This window comes from Peromyscus leucopus, chromosome 1 (genome assembly GCF_004664715.2).
Source record: "Peromyscus leucopus breed LL Stock chromosome 1, UCI_PerLeu_2.1, whole genome shotgun sequence".
In the NCBI taxonomy this organism is placed as follows: Eukaryota; Metazoa; Chordata; class Mammalia; order Rodentia; family Cricetidae; genus Peromyscus; species Peromyscus leucopus.
The window spans coordinates 53,977,302-53,996,589 of NC_051063.1; the positions used below are offsets into that span (position 1 = coordinate 53,977,302).

Consider the following 19,288-nt stretch of genomic DNA (forward strand, 5'->3'; position numbering starts at 1 on the left):
GGGACGCACGCGCTTACGCAAACGGCGCGCGGGCCGGGGGAATTGTGGGTACAGGATTCCGCCCAAGCGCGTTAAGAGCGCTCCGCCTTGAACCTGTGGCTCGAAAAGAGGCGCAGGCGCTGTCGGGGAGTGCGGCGTCACGCCCTCGGCGCTGCGGCTAGGCGGTTCCAACCCACTGCAGATGAAACGTCACCGCTTGAGGTTTGGCTTCGTAACCTCTGCGGCTTGACTGTTACGGCCACCGGTCCCCATACTTTTACGTGATTCCTTGCCCTCAAGCTAAAGATCCATCGCTATGGATCCCGAACCTAATGAACACTCCACCGGCGGCGTCTCGGTTCCCCCCCGCCAGCCGCCCAGCAAGCAGACGGGGCCTGATGTCCAGGTTGTCAGCGCAGGGGGCGACTCAGGTACTGGGCCCCTGGCTGAGCTCGGTTGGAGATCCCTTGCATGGAGCCGGTTAGGAAACAAAATCAGGCCTCGATGCCCCGCGTCATTCTCGAGACAGATTTTTTTTTTTTTGGACCCTCCGTGTTTTGCTGTCTAGTTTGTTTTCTCCATGATCTTGGCCCGAATGAAGTAGGGCCAACATTAGGTGTCATTTATGGAGCATGTTGCATGTTTTTGTTCTTAACAGTGCTATAGATTAAACCTGAGACTATGTGCATGTGTAGACAAGCGCTCTACTACTGAGTCTGATACCTCTCCACACAAATGGGCTTACCGTTTCAAGCACCCTATATTGTCCACAATTACAAGAGGTAGGGACATCGACAACCCTCAATTTTATACATAGGTGGTCTTATATCTAAGAGCTCTGGGGGGAGGTTCTTAAAATTTAACAATTGTCTAGGTCACAGTTAGCTATTGATTGGTTATTGAGACTATGCAGCAACATCACATCATTAGTTATTTACAGCAAACATCTATGTGCATAAGCTTTCGTTGTAACATTTATTAGTCTCTTACTAGTGGTTCTAATGCATGACCTCATTTAATAATCCTACTATTCGAGATGGAAAGTGTTAAGGTAAAGTCATAGATGAGGAACCTGAGGCCTAAAGAGATTAAGCTGAATGTTACCCAAATAAGCAATATCAGATCCAAGGTATAAATCCAGACAGCCCGATTCCGAAATCATCACTGGTTGCTCTTGAAGCAGACCCTGGTTCATTTCACAGCTATCTGCAATTCCAGTTTCAAGAGATCTAATATCCACCTCTAGCCTCTAAGGGCACCTGGCATACATGCAGTACTCATACATGCATGCAGGAAAAACACTCAAATACCTAAAGTAAATAAATTTAAAATTTAATAAAAAAAGATGCTGGGCATTTTGATACATGCTTTTAATCCCAGCATTAGGGAGGCAGAGACAGGCAAGGTTTGAGGCCAGCATGTTCTACATAATGAGTTCCAGGCCAGCCAGGGCTACATAGTTGAAACCTTTTGTCTTGAAAAACCAATCAGTCAAACAATCAATCAATAAAAAGTAGTTCAGTGAGAGGGCAGAAATGGCGCAGTGGTTAAGAGCCTGTACTCTTCTAGAGTATCTGAGTTTCATCCCAGCACCCATGTCGAGTGACTCACAACTGCCTGTGATTCCAGTTCCAGGGGATCCAGCTGGCCTCTGGGGCACCTATCTTCATGTGCAGAGATTCGTGTGTACACACAATTGAAAAAAATAAATTTTTTTTGAGACAGGTCTTTGAGACAGCCCTGGTTGTCCTGGAACTCACTATGCAGAACCAGTCTTGAACTTAAAGAGATTCTTCTGCTTCTCCTTCGCAAACACTGAGATTAAAGGTGTGCACTGGCATGCCAGGCTCATAATTTGTTTTTAAAGAACAGTTTGAGAGTACACTTCAAGTGGCAATGGGCTGGACAGAAACTACCATACCTGTAGCTTGAGTTTTTCTGCCTTGCCCACAGTCAGGACAAACCTCTGTCACCCGCCAGTCCCACAGCCTCTCAGACCCAACCAAATAAACACAGAGACTTATATTGCTTTCAAACTGTATGGCCGTGGCAGGCTTCTTGCTAACTATTCTTTTATAGCTTAAATTAATCCATTTCCATAAATCTATACCTTGCCATTCCATAAATCTATACCTTGCCACGTGGCTTGTGGCTTACCGGCACCTTCACATGCTTCTTGTCATGGCGGCAGCTGCAGTGTCTCTCTGCCTCAACCTTCTGCTTTCCTGTCCTTTTATTTCTCCTCTCTGTTAGTCCTGCCTATCCTTCCTGCCTAGCCACAGCCGATCAGGTTTTATTTATTGATCAATCAGAACAACTTGACATACAGACCATCCCCCAGCACAGCCAAGTGCAGACCATCTCAGACACCTGCACTCAAGCCCATGGTCCTAATCATCCTTTATGCGGACCTGCTGGGTAAAGCCACGAGGAACCCAAGAAGGGCTCCCACAGGACATACAGAGCATCCCAAAGCACATACCTGTGTGCATTTCATCTTGATGCTTTTGCATGTAGTTCTGTTTGCACCGTAATTTGGGGAGCAAGCAAATACACAATAGTAAATAAATAATCTTTGGGCCTGCTTATCTTTCCTTGTGACCCTGTCCACTGGAAAAAGGATAGTCTTTTCCCTAGTTGTCACATGAAAACTTAATACCACAAATAAACTATATGTCTACTAGCAGGCCAGAAGCCATTTATTTAAATTTATTATTTTTGTTTTATGAGTATGAGTGTTTTGCCTGCATGCATGTATGTGTATTATATGTGTGCCTGGCACTCACAGAGGCTAGAAGAGGGCACTGGATCCCCTGAAACTGGAGTTAGAATGTTTGTGAACTACCATGTGGGTGCTGGCAGCTGAACCCAGAGCAACAAAAACTCGTGACCTCTGAGCCATCTCTCCAATCCCCAGTAAATTTTTTTTTTGTTTTGTTTTGGATTTATTTATTTTATGTCTGTGTTTTGCCTCTATCTATACAAGTGTACCATATGTGTGCTTAGTGCCCAAGGAGGCTAGGAGAGGGTGGTACCATGACATATGGCTAGAGCCCACCCTCTTTTTTCCTTTCTTTTGACCTGGCTAGGCTAGTCTTTGTTTTCCTGGCTGGAGGACTGCACGCCACCACCACCACAAACAATTTTATATGTGGGTTTTGCCTGCATGTTGTCTGTGCACCATGTGCATGCAGTGCCCATAGAGACCAGATGAGGTCCTTGGATCCTATGAGACTGAAGTTGACCGATGGTTGTGAGCTGCTGTCTAGGTGCTGTGAATTGAACCAGGGTCCTCTAGACAAGCAGTTGGTGCTCTTCACTACTGAGCAATTTCTCCAGTCTCCTTCCTTCTTTTCTTCCTCCCTCCCTCCCTCCCTCCTTCCTCTCTCTTTCTCTCCCCCTTCTTTTCTCTTTCTCTCCCTCCCTCTCTCCCTCCTTCTCTCCCTTTTCCTTCCTCCCTCCCTCTCTCTCTTTCTCTCCCTTCCTTCTTTCCTTCTCTCCTCCTTCCCTCCTCCCTCCTTTCCTTCTTTCCTCCCTCCCTCCCTCCTTCCTCTCTCTTTCTCTCCCCCTTCTTTCCTTTTCTCTTTCTCTCCCTCCCTCTCTCCCTCCTTTCCTTCTTCCTCCTCCCTCCCTCCTCCTCTCTCTTTCTCCCCCTTCTTCCTTTTCTCTTTCTCTCCCTCCCTCTCTCCCTCCTTTTCTCCCTTTTCCTTCCTCCCTCCCTCCCTCTCTCTCTTTCTCTCCCCTTCCTTCCTTTTCTCTTTCCCTCCCTCTCTCCCCCACTTCCTCTCTTGCTCCCTCCCTCCTTCTCTCTTCCTTCCTTTCTTTTTCTTTTTTTCTTTTGGATTTTTCAAGACAGAGTTTCTCTGTGTAACAGCCCTGGCTGTCCTGGATCTCCCTCTGTAGAGCAGGCTGGCCTCGAATTCACAGAGATCCGCCTTCCCCTGCCTCCCAAGTGCTGGGATGTGCCACCACTTCCCGGCGACTTTTTTTTTTTTTTTTTTAATGTGGGTTCTGGAGTGTTTATAACAGGGCCTAAAGTGATGGCTCAGGAGTCAAGATCAAATGCTGTTCTTGTAGAGGACCCAAGTTCAGTTCCTAACACCCATGTTGTATCACTTACAGCCACCTGTAACTCCAGCTCCAGGCAATATAGCCCCCTCTTCTGGCCTCCTTGGGCACTTGCACATATGTGGTATATATTTACACAGACTTATATAAATTAAAGTTAAAAGAAAACAAAAGCAAACCGAAACAAAATAATCCCATTTTCCATATGAGAAAAGTGAATATGATATTAAATTGCCCCAAATCACTACCTGGCTACTGGGAAAGAGCTGTCACTTAGGTACTCTGATCTCTACTTTTGACCCATTAAGGAAAATTATCCAGATCTTGGGAATATGCAAACTTGAGTGCATTGATGAAAAGCAGGCCCACCTTCATTGGAGATTAACTATTCTAGTAGTAAATATTTGTAATCTTTTTATTGTCTGCTGATTTGGGCATTTTATGATTGCTATACTTGAAAGGGACTCCCACACAGTGGGGGCTCTCTTCAGACCCCAGATTAGACAGAGACCCACCCAAACATCTGTATTCACAGAGATCCTTTATTAAGCAGGGAAGAAAAGTTAAAGTGGCTGCTTTCTGACTCAAGCAGAAAAACAGCAGCAAGTGACCTTGCAGGTGTCATTCTGTGTTAGAATGGGTTAGGATGCAGATAGGGGAAGGGGACCAGGGAAAGTGGGCGGGGGTGTTTGTCCCAGAGGACAAAGGACTGCCTCTGGGTGGAGGGGAGACAGACATGGCACATAAGCTTATGTTGGTTTATAAAGGGAAAGGGGGAAACCCCATGTTAGGATGAGGTGTTTTATTTTAATTGGGCATGTTAATTAGGTGAATCAAAGGGGGTTTTTGATTGCTGGATTTTGGTAGTCAGCCTCAGGAGGAGGAAGTGGCTAAATAAGGGACTCGACCTTGGTGGCTAGCTTTAGGAGTGTAATCTGATGGTTTTTAGCAAGGCAGAGGGAATGGGGGAGACGGGCAGGGCCTGCCAGAGCCACATGCTTGAGTGGGCTGGTGTCTCTTCAATATTACCCTGTCAATTCTTAGCCTCTACCCTCTAAGTACTGGGATTACAGGTGTGTGCCAGAACACCAGTTTTATGAGGTGGTGAGGTTCAAACCCATGACTTTTTTTTTTTTTTTTTTTTTTTTTTTTTGAGACAGGATTTCTCTCTGTAACAGCTCTGGCTGTCCTGGAACATGCTTTGTAGAGCAGCCTGGCCTCAAACTCACAGACATCCACCTGCCTCTGCCTCCTGAATGCTGGGGATATAGGCATATACCACCACCACCTGTCCAAAACAAGCCTTCTACTAATTGAGCTACATCCCTAGCCTCACCCAATTGTTTGCTTGTTTTAACCATACACGGTCACACTGCAGTTTCTTCCCTTCTAGTTCATTTTTTTACTGTGTAGCTAGGGTGTTCAATTTCCAGCACCCATATGGCAGCTAACAACCATCTGTAATTTCAGTTCCTGGGGATCTGACACACTTCTGGTCTCCAAGGACACCAGACATGTACATGGTGCACAAACATACATGCAAACAAAATACCCTTACACATAAAATAAAACCTTTTAAAAAAGTTGTTTAAGTTCACTTCTCAACTCCCAGTCCTTAGTGCTTCTCCACTGCCCTTAGGCTACAGTCCAGATTGACTAATACTGCTGGAAAGAAACCCTGCTCCTTACCAGTGTGTTTCTGCCCTAGTTTCCTGTCTGTGGCTGTGATAAAGGACCCCGACAAAAGGCGACTTAGGAGAGAGAGTGGTTTACTATAGCTTACAGTTTCAGGTTACAGTCCATCATGGTCAGGAAGTCAAGACAAACCTCAAAAGGCCAAGGACAAAAATGAACGAATGCATTCACGGTCACCTGTTTGCTTGCTTGTGCTCAGCTCAACTTCTCTACTCTGAGACAACTGGGGCCCCGTATGGAATGAGGAATGAAGGGTGCCATATACATGGGTTTTGTCTTCCTACATCAGTTAATTTAAGTCAGACAGTCCCCCACAGACCTGGCTACAGGTCAAACCAATGTGGGTAATACCTCATTGGGACTCTCTTCCCAGGTGATTCTGGGTTATGTCAAGTTGTTAATTAAAGTTGACCGTTTGTTTTATTTATTTTTTATTTATTTTGTTTTTTCGAGACAGGATTTCTCTGTAGTTTTGCGCCTTTCCTGGAACTCACTTTGTAGACTAGGCTGGCCTTGAACTCACAGAGATCCACTTGCCTCTGCCTCCTGAGTGCTGGGATTAAAGGCGTGCACCACCACGGCCTGGCTATTTTATTTATTTATTTTTTTCTGCCCCTCCCCCTATTTTACTATTATTTTTAAAGATTTTTTATTATGTTGTATACAGTGTTCTGTCTGCATGTATGCCTGCAGGCCAGAAGAGGGCACCAGATCTCATTACAGATGGTTGTGAGCCACCATATGGTTGTTGGGAACTGGACTCAGGATCTCTGGAAGAATAGTCAGTGTTCTTAACCTCTGAGCCGTCTCTCCAGTCCCCATTTCTTTTTAAAAGAAATCTTTATTGCAATTATTTGTGTGTGTGTGTGTGTGCCCACATGTGCAGGTATGCCACAGTACACATGTAGAGGTCAGAGGGCAACTTTCAGGAGTTGTTTCTCTCTTACTATATGGGTCCCAGAGATACAACACAGGTCACCTCTATATTATGTGAGTCCCAGGGACTAACCACCAGGCTTCAAAGCAAGTGCCTTTATTTACTAAGCTATCTCACCAGTTCCCTCCCCTGAGCCCGACCCACCACTCCTACCAGCCACAGTATTCCTGATTTGATCTTATGCAGGTGAATCTTCTCCCTATTACCTAGCAGGGCATAAGACACAAATAGAATTCAATCAGATGATGGATAGGTTTGTATGCGCTAGGTGGCGCTCTAACCACTAAGTTATACAGATATGTACACATATTTTGTTTTTGAGAGCTTGGGCTGCTTTTGAACTCTTACTCCTCCTGCCCCAATCTCCCTCTATATTTTTTACTGATCTTTTTCCAGTCTCAATTGGTCCTTCATCACTGAGGATGAGCTTCCTGTTAGAGTGGATGGTGGTGGCGGCGGCGGCGGCGGCGGCGGCGGCAGCAGCGGCAGCGGCGGCGCACGCCTTTAATCCCAGCACTCGGGAGGCAGACCCAGGCGGATGTCTGTGAGTTTGAGGCCAGCCTGGGCTACCAAGTGAGTTCCAGGAAAAGCGCAAAGCTACACAGAGAAACCCTGTCTTGAAAAACCACAAAAAAAAAAAAAAAAAAAAAAAAAAAAAAAAAAGAAAGAAAAAAAAAAAAAAAAAAAAAAGAAAAAAAAAAGAAAAGAAAAAAGAGTGCAACCGAATAAATGTTTGGCCGAAGAACAACCCCGCCCCCACCTGGTAGCAAGAGGCACTGTCTCCTTGTAGTGGAAAAAAAGTGCAAATGTCGAGACTTCACGAGGAACTGGAGACCCAGGGGGGAAGTTCTGTCTGTCAGTCTTAGTTTGTTTTAGGGATCCAACACAGGAACTTGAACATGCTAAACACACACTGTACCACTAAGCTATGCTCCTAACACTATGCATTTATTTATTTTATATTTTTGATTTTTTGATTTTTTTTTTTTTTTTTTTTTTTTTTTTTTTTTTTTTTTTTTTTTTTTTTTTTTTTTTTTTTTTTTTTTGGTATTTTTTGAGCTCTCGAATACAGGTTTTCTGTATGCTATTAAGTCTATGATGTGTAGTTTTTTTTTTTTTTTTTTTTTTTTTTTCTGATCCTTGATAGCAGCTTCAATAGAGTCCTCCTCTGCTCCCGAGCTATAAAGCGTGCCCACCCCCCCTCCGTAGCCCACTTATAAAATAAACACACAGACGCTTATATTATTTAAACTGCCTGGCCATTAGCTCAGGCCTACCATTGTCTAGCTCTTACGCTTAAACTCAGCCCATTTCTGTTAATCTGTGTGTCGCCACGTGTTCTGTGGCTTTACCTGCTGCTCCCTGGACGGCAGGCTGGTGTCTCCTCCAGACTTCCACCTCCCAGCCTCTCACTGTTTGTCCAGCCTATCCTATACTTCCTGCCTGGCTACTGGCCAATCAGCGTTTTATTTATTCACAACATACAGGACATCCCACAGCAGGGTTTCTCTGTGTAACCCTGGCTTTCCTGGAACTTGCTTTGTAGACCAGGCTGGCCTTGAACTCACAAAGATCTGCTTCCCTCTGCCTCCCTAGTGCTGGGATTAAAGGCATGTGCTAGCTGCATTTATTTATTTAACAATATATTTTGTTTATTTACTTATTCGTGTGAGCAGGTGCCATGTAGCAAGTGTGGAGTTCAGAAGACCATTCTCGAGAGGCATTTCTCTTCTCCCGCCATGTGAGTTCCAGGAATCAAACTCAGGTCATCCTTGACAGTGGAGGCTTAGCCATCTTCCCAGCCCCGAAGTTAATTTTATCTGTGTTTTTATGGTTCTGAGGATTGGGCACAGGCCTTGTGTGTGCTTGGCAAGTGCTCCCACTGTTGAGTACACCCCTGGTCTAATTAATAGACAGAAAAATTAAACAAAATATTTATTTCTGCGTATGGGTGTTTTTTGCCTGCATGTATGTTTCTGTACACCATGTGTGTGCAGTGCCCTTGGAGGCCAGGAGAGGGCATAGGAGCCCCGGAACTGGAACTACAGACTGTTTTTAGCTGCCATGTGGGTATTGGGAATTGAACTCTGGTTCTATGGAAGAGCAGTTACTGCTCTTAACCACTGAGCCGTCTCTCCACCCCTCACTGTTATTTTATTTTTGAGATCATGTTTTCCTCTGTAGCCCAGGCTGGTTTGGAAATTGTGATCTTCCTGCTTCAGGCTTCCAAAATGCTAGGATTCCAGGTGTTTCTCACACCAAGCTTCCTCCTACTTAGTTTTTCAAGGCTGTTTCAGAATATGACTGGCACCCACAAGTCCTTTTACTTCTTCTTTTGTGTAGTCTATTCAAGACACCCTCTATAGGTGCTTTTTTGCATGATGCATATGAAAGACCCCCAGGGGAGATCTTCCTTCAGGAGAGACCCCAAACCCAAGGAACACACTGAAACCACAGGTCAGATGCAAAAGCAAGAGGGTTTATTAGATACACGGGTACCCGGGGCGAAGTCTCTCGGAGGACTTGCGCCCCTTCCTAGGGCAAGGGGGACTTTTTATGGGATCCCAGGGGCAGAGGCGCGGTTACAGAAGCAAGAAGCATAGTTACAGGGTCCCTATTGGTTGTTTCAAAGAAGGCCAGGGTGAACTTGGGGTCGTATGTGTGTGGCTGATTTGGCCTTGCCCAGGGTATAGTGGGTGTTTTTCCAGCCCAGTTGCTTATTCTCAAGGCCAGGAGGCCAGCCATAAAATATCCTGATTTGACTCAACTGTCTTTCTCCCGAGGCAGCTGACCACAGTTATCTCTCTCCCAAGGCCGGATGGCTAGCCAGCCACAGCTGTGAACTCCCGTTTTTCTGATTCCTTTAGAATGGCGTTTCTTAGGCTAAGTTATTGGGACTGGGGGGGGGCATTTCATTGGCCCAACGCCCCATGTCCTTATAATGGAGCGGGGGTCTTTCACATAAACAATGGTGGTTCCAGTCAGGACCAGCTTTTATTACTTCCGGTTTTTGATTTGCTTCAGGCTGGAAGAACCGTTTCATGTTATCAAAGAGCTGCGGGGTCTGTGTGATGTTGATAGGACTTGATAGGCTCAGACAGTATTGAGCTCCTGATAGGCTGTTCTGTCTGTGCTTTGGGTACATGTGATGGATGTGGTGGTTCATTCCCACTCATCTCTGCATCTTCAGTGGCTCAGCTGTGTCTCTTCTTTCTCAGCTCTAGACAGTAGTGGAGCTACCGCTTAGCTTCTAAATGATGAGAACGCCCCTCTCACGCGTGCTTTCCTGCTGACTTCGGGATGTGCCTCCTCCGGGCCTTTTCTTGGACTTAATTCTCACTGTGGCCTCACATAATCTACTTTTCCCAGCATTATCTATTGTATTTACTTTGTTTTTGTCTTTGCTGTTGCTTGTTTCTGAGTCAGGGTTTCATGTAGCCCAGGCTGGCCTCAAAGTTGCTGTGTAGTTGATGGTACTTTGAACTTTTCCTGCCTCCCCTTTGAGTGCTAAGGTTATAGGCCTGTGCCTCCTCTGCGCCGGGTTTATGTGGTGGTAGGGATAGAACCCAGAACCCACTTTTCAAGTGTTAAGCAAGCACTTTACCAACTGAGCTACATCCGTAGCCCTTCATTCTTCAATGCCTGTGGTGCTGCAGATTGAACCCTGGGTCTTGCACATGGTAGGTAATTCCCCTCCTTTGAACTGCATTCCCAGCTCTAAGTTTATTTTAGTCAACACACACTAGCAGGATATGAAGCTCTCTGTTTACCTCTGCAGTCTTGAACTCCTTCTTCCCTTTCCTCTTTCTCTCCTCTCTGTCCTGTCAGAGTCTCCTGTAGCCCAGACTTGCCTCACTGTGCTTCTGAGGCTGGCCTTGAACTCCTAATCCTCCTATCTCCAATTCCCAAATGCTTGGATTGTATGCATATGCCACCATGCCTGGTACCTCTGGCCTCTTTCTCTATAGTCTTTTTTCCTGTCCTCCATTGCTACCATTTTGTTTTTGTTTGAACAGTAACGAGACTTGGTTTGCTTCTACACAAACCACTTCATCTTGATATAGTAGTGCTTAACTTTGTTTAGTTGCTTCTAAGAAGGGCAGAGTGGGTTTGAGTCCTACAGTTCATCCACTCATTTACCAAACACGTATGAAGGGCTTAGAGTATAGTATCTGAGAAGACAGGCTGATTGACAGATAGCACAAAGCTCTCACCACTTCTCTTCAAGGGCACACACTTAGACAAGGAAGCAGAGACAACAAATGGTGAGTGGGCCCTGGATTGTAGCAGTGACCAACGGCAGGTGGAGGGAAAGCAATTCCAGGTGAGCGCTCTCTCTCACAGCAGGCAACAGCATGGACAAGAGGCATAAGACTGGAAATACCCTGTGTCTTAGGAGATTGGCAGGTGCTGGGAAGTTGATGTGGCTGGACAGTAGTGATTGGGAAGCTGTGCTGAGTGAAAAGACTGAGGAGGTGAGTTCCCTTTTCTAAGACAGTTAGGAATTGATTTCTGCCACCTGAGCTGTGGGGCAGGGAGATGCTATGCTACCTTAAAATTTTATTTATTTTGTGGGGGAAGTGATCATGTGGAGGCCAGAGGACAACTTTTGGGAGTCAGTCCTCTTTCCACCATGTGGATCGATTAGATTGTTAGGCTTGGTGGGCAAACACATTTACCAGATGAACATGCTGTGTTTCTAGGAGCGTTACATTCACCCATCTCAAGGAGTGCTTCTGCTTGCACAGTCCTCAAACCTGGAGCTTTCATGCTGGGTATAAGTCTGTCCTGAACCTTTCTTATCTGGCATGCCCAGGGCAAGGCAGACCTCTTATCATCTGTGAACACTGGCATGAAACTTAACCTGTACTCACTTTGCCTCTTCCTAGGAGCTGGTATGTAGGCTTTTCTCTAGAGAGGCTGGGGAGGACTTTGGGGAATTTGAAAGGCAGGTAATGAGACGTTTCGCACCCCTTTCTACTGTCAGATCGTGGCTTCTGCTTTCTTCCAAATATATAGCAACCTTGGCTGCCAGCCTAGGTGGGAGGGGGAGAAAGGACCTGTTTCCTTAAGCTCCTCTCTGAAAATAACTCAACTGGCTGTAAAGAACAAGACGTTCCTGCGAGTGTTGGCACCTCCTAGTGTTGATGTCCAGTGGTCCCTGCTGTGAACCCAATCCACCCCATTTACCGTTCGTCTTGCTAAGGGACCTCTTGGAGGAAATTTGTGAAGCTTCCAAAGTGTTGGGGAACTAAGCTGCCTCCAGGGCCTAGCATAGTCACGTGATGTAGACAGCCTGGCATACTGGAGGTTGAGAAGTATGGAAGGTGGGTAAGTGTCAGAACATCATGTATACTCAGAATGCCTGAGTGCCTTTGGAATGCCTATCACAGCCCCATTGGTCTCTTCGGGATGTCTGATTCCCAGTTGCCCAACATTCTCTCACTAGTAGCCAAGGTAGATAAGAAGGGTAGTGTCCACTTCAACTGCAGTTCTCGCCTGTAGATTAATCTTAAATCAGGGAGAAGAACGGATTAGAGTTAATTCTAAGCAATTAATGAACAAAAGATTGGTGTGGGTGCTCAGTAAATAGTAGCTGCCTGAGGAATTAAATTCAGAGTCTTGAAAGGTGCGTGGGAGTAAGCCCCAAGGGAGAATCCAGGACCTGAGCTAAGACTCTGTCCGGAGTCTCAGAAGACAAGACCTGGTGTGGGGAAAGCAGAAGTGGGATGTAGTTGCCTCAGTGAGCAAGGGTCTGTGTGAAGTTGGAGAGACCGGGTGTTAGCCAGAGCCCTGCCTGGGGCGAAGGCATGATAGGTGTGGATGGAGATAGGTGCCATCCTGCTGAGGGGATGGAGGCCTTGCAGGGAGTGGTGCCTGACGTTCGGAGGAGGGGCTTTGGAACTTGGTCAGGGCAAATTGTTTGTTATCCTATAAGTGACTGACTACGTGTTCAGCTTCCCAGACTGACTGGAAGAAGCGTTAGGGATAGAGGTTCACGCAGCGAGGCTGCACACCGTGTAGCTGCTGGAGTCGAGGAGCTATTTCACGGCACCCCTTTAAGGGGCGGACTGGGGCGGAGCTCCCGGGTCACTTCCCCGCCGCGACGCCCGCCGGGCGGCAGAAGCAGTTAGGGAAGCTGAGCGTGCTTCACGGTCGTGGGACAGCTCTCTGTACTCGGAGGTCCAGGCAGGATTCGAGCCGCCCCGCTGACCACAAGCCGTGTCGTGTCACTGGTTCTGCAGGCACCATGAGCCAGGACACCGAAGTGGACATGAAGGAGGTGGAGCTGAACGAGATAGAACCCGAGAAGCAGCCTATGAATGCAGCGGCCGGGGCGGCGGCCGGGGAGAAGAACGGCCTGGTGAAGATCAAGGTGGCCGACGAGGCGGAGGCCGGGGCCAAGTTCACAGGCTTGTCCAAGGAGGAGCTGTTGAAGGTAGCCGGCAGCCCGGGCTGGGTGCGCACCCGCTGGGCGCTGCTGCTGCTCTTCTGGCTCGGCTGGCTTGGCATGCTGGCGGGCGCCGTGGTCATCATCGTCCGGGCGCCGCGCTGCCGCGAGCTGCCGGTTCAGAGGTGGTGGCACAAGGGCGCCCTCTATCGCGTCGGCGACCTTCAGGCCTTCGTGGGCCCGAACGAGGGCGGCATAGCTGGTGAGTGGGGTGCACACCCATCCCTTTCTCCGCGTGCCCTCATTTAGCCGGGCCCTCTCCAGACGAACCCAGGGGGTTCTCCACTGCGCCCTGACTTCTGAGACCACTCCCTGGGAAACAGTCACCCCTTCCTTTCTTTAAAAAACAAACTCGAACCCTACCCCTACTTCTTCCTGAGGGCGGCTGACTCAGCACTTTCTCCTCCCCCGAACCACGAGGCAGGCGCCTGAGCTAGTTCAAACCAGTTTCTGAAGTAAAGTGCGAGGCTCCTTGCGTCAGCCACTTTGTCTCGTGATCCAGCCCCCTTAGGGAGTGGGGAAAGTGGTGGAGAGAATGTGGAGGCCTGAGGCTTCTCCATGCCTCACTGGTTAACTCATCCTTCGCCTCATTGTAGGTCTGAAGAAGCATCTGGACTACTTGAGCACCCTGAAGGTGAAGGGCCTCGTGTTGGGCCCGATTCACAAGAACGAGAAGGATGAAATCAATGGAACCGACCTGAGACAGATCGACTCCACTTTAGGATCCCAGGAAGATTTTAAAGACCTTCTGCAATCTGCCAAGAAAAAGAGTGGGTTTTCCCAAGGAAGCAGAAGGGTTTGGCATTCTGGCCGAGAAGCAGGACAGGAGTTTTTTTTTGTTTTTTTTTTTTTTAAATCTTGTTTACTCCTGACTGGTTCAGAGTGTTTCTAGGGCAGGCACAGGAGAGCTTTGTTAAGATTCACACTAAACAGTCTGCTTCCTGTGTTCTCTTCTTGGGTGATTTTTATTTATCTGTTTTTGTTTTGGTTTTGAGGTAGGATCTCGTCATGTAACTCTGGTTGGTTGGCCCATACCTTACTATGTAGACCAGGCTGGATGCAAGCTGACAGAGCTCCACTGGTCTCCAGTGCTAGGCCGGCCGAAATAATTGCCTTTTAAGTTTATAAAGTGGATCCTTCGTGTGTAAGAGAGTCAACTATTGTTTAATAACTCAATAAGGAGGGCTGAGAATGTTGGTAAAAGTGCTTGCCTAGTATCCATGAAGCCCTGAGTTTGATTCCCCAGCACAATGTAAAACATATAGAAGCGTATACCTATAATCTTAACACTTGGGAGGTAGATGCGGGAGGCTACCTCAGCCAGTCAGCCCATACACATAAAACTCTGTCTCAAGAGAAAAAAAAGAAAGAAACCAAAACCTCAATATGGAAACAGGTTGAAAGACTTCTTGAGGAGGGATCCAGGTCCTGTATCTCAAACTTAATTGCTCCATTGTAAAATTGACTGAGGGATTTGATGGGTTCATTCAGGTCCAGGATACAAACCATACATAGGTGCACTTGGTAGCCTTCTGTTGAGGTTCCTTGCTTCTCCTTCTCACCCCAAAGGATTCCTCTCAACTGGTTGTTGTTCTAGGCATTCACATTATTTTGGACCTCACTCCCAACTACCGGGGCCAGAATGCATGGTTCCTCCCTGCTCAGGCTGACATTGTAGCCGCCAGAGTGAAGGTGAGTCTCATGGTTGGTGGCAGACTGGATTAATTCGCAGCAAGCCTTGTGTGCACTTGGCCAGGGTCTCATAATCAGGAATACCTCCTCCCATAGCCTGAAGGACAGGCCCACGGGGCACAGTGTTTTTCTTGTTTCTTTTCTGAATGCTCTTTGTGTGTGTGTGTGTTTCCTTTACTCTAGAAGCCAAGCGATGCCAGGAAGGGGATTTCTCAGATGTTAGTCTAGAAGTTTGATTTTTCTTTTTGTGATAGGAAGTCTTTTCTTTCTCTGTGGGAATCCTGATCTGACTGGTTTCCCAGTTTTTGTTTGTTATGTTTGGAATGGAGCCCAGTCTGAAATTATAAGTACTGGGGCCTTACTATGTATCTGGGATTATGCCAAGTATTTTATTATTTAAATATTTTTTAACTGCACTATGAATTTTTTTAAACATGTTTTTTAAGACATGTTTGTTTTTTTAATTATTTATTTTTATTTTACGTACATTGGTGTTTTGCTTGCATATATGTCTGTGTGAGGGCATCAGATCCCTTGGATCAGAAGTTACAGACAGCTGTGATCTGCCATGTGGTTGCTGGGAATTGAACCCAGGTCCTCTGGAAGAGCAGTCAGTGCTCTTAATTGATGAGCCATCTCCAGCCCCACTATGAATTTTTTTTTTAATAAGATTTGTTTTTCATGTGTATGAGTGTTTCGCCTGCATGTATGTATGTGCACCATGTGCATGTCTGGTAGCCCAGGAAGCCAGAAGAGGGTGATAGATCCCCTGGAGCTGAAGTTAGAAGCAGTTGTGAGCTGGCCTGTGAGTGCTAAGAACTGAACCTGGGTCCTTGTAACCACTGAGCCATCTCTCTAGACCCAATCACAAGTCTTTTATAGCTTTTAAAAATTTTGTTTTGTAATGCCACAAAATACCTGCTACTGCTAATCTGTGAATGAGGAATGAGACTTCATGTGCTCCATATTTGAAGTTTCAATGATCCTTTCTAATCTGCCTTTCCTTGTGGTAGTGGTTTAAACTGTATAGCCACCAGGCGGGGGTAAAGATTCCAGGGTCCCCCTAGCTTCTAATGCCCAGGTTTCCGGACACTGGCACTGCCAGGATGGACATAACAAACTAGAGGCAGATGCTGACACTTTGCTGTTAGCTGGGATTCTGAGGGGGGATTTTGGATTCTCAGCACGTGGGTCAGACTCCTGTAATCATCTAGTTTGGCTCTTGCCAGCTGCTTGGAGATTTGTGTTTTAGACCTCTGTTGCTGAGGATGACCTTGAACTTCTGATCCTCTTGCCTTCCAAGCGCTGGGATCTTATGATCATAGGAAGTTCAAAGTACTGGAGAAAGCCTGAGAGTTGGAGGCTGGAGCATCAGAAGTTAAAAGACAGCCTCAGTTAGACGGGTCTTAGGCCAAAAAGAAAAGCTACTGGTAATGTTTTCAGGTGGTAGCCCCAGCTGAAGATGGAGAAGGGAAGAAAGGGGGTGTGGGGGCGTGGTTCTCTGCTTAGTGCCAGTTGAAACCAGGGCTTAAGCCTTCAGGCCTGGGCTTGCTCTGCAGAGTTGGCCTCTTTTCTTCGGATGTCTCAACTGCCCCAGGCTGTGTTTTGAATTTCAAACTTTTCATTCTTGGCCATGCTCCCACCAGCTCTTGGGAGAGCACACACTCTCCAGGCCTCAGGAAACTGGGAGAGGAGTCAGTACTTTTGCCTCAGGGTCTTGATGGGCATCTTAGGGCCTGTCTCTGCTGTTCCCTGATTATGATCTTGGCCATGACATCTTGCTTCTCTGAGCTTGTTTCTTCATCTCCAATTTGAGGGAATTTTCATTCTACATACCAAGTGTTAGGTGCTAGAGCTCTGCAAACATACTTTCTCTTGGGCCTTTTCTGTAGCTATTAGAAGCGAAGCTGTGTGATTTGCCAAGGCAAACACAGAGAATAGAAAAATGCTGTTGTACACTGAGAACACACCAGGGTCTGGCCTTTGGAGAGAGAGAGAGAGACCCTGTTTTGTGGAGGTCTCAGGGAATTTGGGGTAGGGAGGGCTTACTTGTGTGTTGATCTTTTCCTCCATTCTTTTGTCCCCTGCAGGAAGCTCTGACTTCTTGGTTGCAGGATGGTGTGGATGGGTTCCAAGTTCGGGATGTGGGAAAACTGATGGTGAGTGCCCTTTTGGTGAGGCAAAGCTTTGGTGAGAAGAGTGGGTGGGTCTCAGCCAGGGCTAGGTGATGTTCTCTGTTCTGATTCTGCTTTTTTTTTTTTTTTTTTGCTAGGATGCATCCTTATACTTGGCTGAGTGGCAGAATATCACCAAGAACTTCAGTGAGGATAGGTAGGTACCGACACCCCTGCCTGCCTGGCTGAGCCCATTGTGAGAGCCCCTTGGAGTGCTAAGCCCTTAAGTGGGAGTTTCCTGGTCTTGAAAACAGTTCACTTTTATTCTTCTCTCTGCTTTGGTGCTAATGATACTCCTGCCCTTGCTCTGTGCAGGCTCTTGATTGCAGGGACTGACTCCTCTGACCTGCAGCAAATCGTGAGCATACTTGACTCCACCAGCGACCTGCTGTTGACTAGCTCCTATCTGTCGAATTCCAGTTTTACTGGGGAGCATACAGAGTTGCTAGTCACTCGGTATTTGAATGCAACTGGCAGTCACTGGTGCAGCTGGAGTGTAAGTGCCATGCTGGTTGGGTGTAGGGGAAGATGGAAGGTGGTGGTGTGGGGTGGAGGTGCTCACAGGCATGTCTTCCAGGTGTCTCAGGCAGGACTCCTGACAGCCTCTGTACCAGCTCAGCTCCTCCGACTCTACCAGCTGCTGCTCTTCACTCTGCCAGGGACCCCTGTTTTCAGCTATGGGGATGAGATTGGCCTGCAGGCAGCTGTCCTTCCTGGACAGGTACCACTTGTTTTCTGCCCAGCACAGTGTGGAAAGAGTGTTTGTTTATGTATCACATCTTGGTATCTTGTGGATAGCAGCAGACAGACAACAGCCCCAAGGAGGAACTTTGTTAAAAGCCTTGTCAGTCATCCTGTGGGCTGTGTGGCAAGTGTATATGTTTTAAACAGGGTTTTCCTGTTGTCATATTCACTGTATATCCTGGGCTGGCCTCAGACATCATGTAGCGTATTCTCCTGGAGTGGAACTCAGCTGGAGATACATCTGTGCATGCATGTGTGTGTGTATGGTGTAGGTACATGCACAGAGATCAGCATACAGCTTGGTGGAGTTAAGTTCTTGCCTTCAGCCTTTATGTGGGTTCTGGGGATCAAACTCAGGTTGTCAGGCTTGCATGGCAGGTGCTTTTCTCTTGAGCCATCTTGCCAGACCAAAGGACTTATTTTTAAAGGTAATACCTGGTGTTTTGTAATATGTTCAGAACAGTAGCCAATGTTTTGTTGTACAGTGGTGTTCTGTACCCATTTGATAGGCTCTGAGCCCTCTGGAAACTCACGGTTTAGTGAGAGTCCACACAAGCAGAGAGGTACAAGGTGTGGGTGCCATGATGAGGTGCTGCCACAAAGACCTCTACCAGCAGGAAAAAATTTACAAAATGATGAAATGAAAATAAGGAATGGGAGGAAGGGGAGTGGACCCACCCCTTTTTAAAGTCCCACACTTTCTGTTTGTTAGCCTGTGGAGGCCCCATTCATGCCGTGGGATGAATCCAGCCTTTCCCTAATCCCAGGACTCGTAAGCGCCAGCATGACAGTGAAGGTACGCAGTTTGGGCCTGACCCTCATGGTGGGCAGGTGGCTTATGGATGTCCAGAAGACCCCTCACTCCGTCCTTCTGACCCTCATGGTGGGCAGGTGGCTTATGGATGTCCAGTAGACCCCCTCACTCCATCCTTCTGACCCTCATGGTGGGCAGGTGGCTTATGGATGTCCAGTAGACACCCTCACTCCATCCTTCCATGTGTCCTTCCTTTTCAGGGCCAGAGTGAAGACCCTGGCTCCCTCCTTACCCAGTTCCGGTGGCTGAGTGACCGTCGGGGTAAAGAACGCTCTCTGTTGCATGGTGACTTCCATGCACTGGCCTCCCCATCTGGCCTCTTCTCCTACATCCGCCACTGGGACCAGAATGAGCGTTACTTGGTGGTGCTCAACTTTAAGGATGTGGGCCTGTCAGCCAGGCTAGGGGCCTCCAACCTCCCTGCTGGCATAAGCCTGCCAGCCAGCGCTAACCTATTACTTAGTACCAACATTACCCGGCTAGGCCAAGAGGAGGGCACCTCTCTGAATCTGGAAAACCTGAGCCTGAATCCCCATGAGGGCTTGCTGTTACATTTCCCCTATGTGGCTTGACCCTACCTGTCTAGGACCTACCACCCTCCTCTCTTCTCCCCAGGCCTTTTGAATTCTGGGTTTTCTCTCCTTTTTTTTTTTTTTTTTTTTAAACTTTTGCAAATTACATGTGAGTTCTCACACTGGGTGTTTTTGTCTTCAAATAAAATAACCCCTGCCTGA

At 47.2% G+C, this 19,288-nt stretch overlaps 1 protein-coding gene across 2 annotated transcripts; it reads left to right on the plus strand.

Moving 5' to 3' along the window:
- Positions 1-169: 169 nt before the first annotated feature.
- Slc3a2 (solute carrier family 3 member 2) lies at positions 170-19,288 on the plus strand. 2 transcript variants are annotated; one of them, XM_028857937.2, is made up of 10 exons: positions 170-410; positions 12,925-13,332; positions 13,727-13,900; positions 14,728-14,822; positions 16,913-16,981; positions 17,095-17,153; positions 17,312-17,492; positions 17,574-17,717; positions 18,453-18,536; positions 18,755-19,288. In XM_028857937.2, exons 1-10 carry the CDS (start codon positions 296-298, stop codon positions 19,124-19,126), a joined length of 1,701 nt encoding a protein of 566 aa, XP_028713770.1. In that variant the 5' UTR covers positions 170-295; the 3' UTR covers positions 19,127-19,288. The 2 variants fall into 2 exon arrangements, with proteins under 2 accessions (XP_028713770.1, XP_037063393.1); XM_037207498.1 differs by lacking the exon at positions 170-410 and adding an exon at positions 11,988-12,006 and having other exon boundaries at positions 18,755-19,165.

Excerpts from the sequence above, each read along its gene's own strand:
- Slc3a2 (XM_028857937.2), top strand. The coding sequence starts at position 296 with ATGGATCCCGAACCTAATGAACACTCCACCGGCGGCGTCTCGGTTCCC. Across the intron at positions 13,901-14,727 it reads GCAATCTGCCAAGAAAAAGA|GCATTCACATTATTTTGGAC; the intron begins GTGGGTTTTCCC and ends TTGTTGTTCTAG. Across the intron at positions 17,493-17,573 it reads GTCACTGGTGCAGCTGGAGT|GTGTCTCAGGCAGGACTCCT; the intron begins GTAAGTGCCATG and ends CATGTCTTCCAG.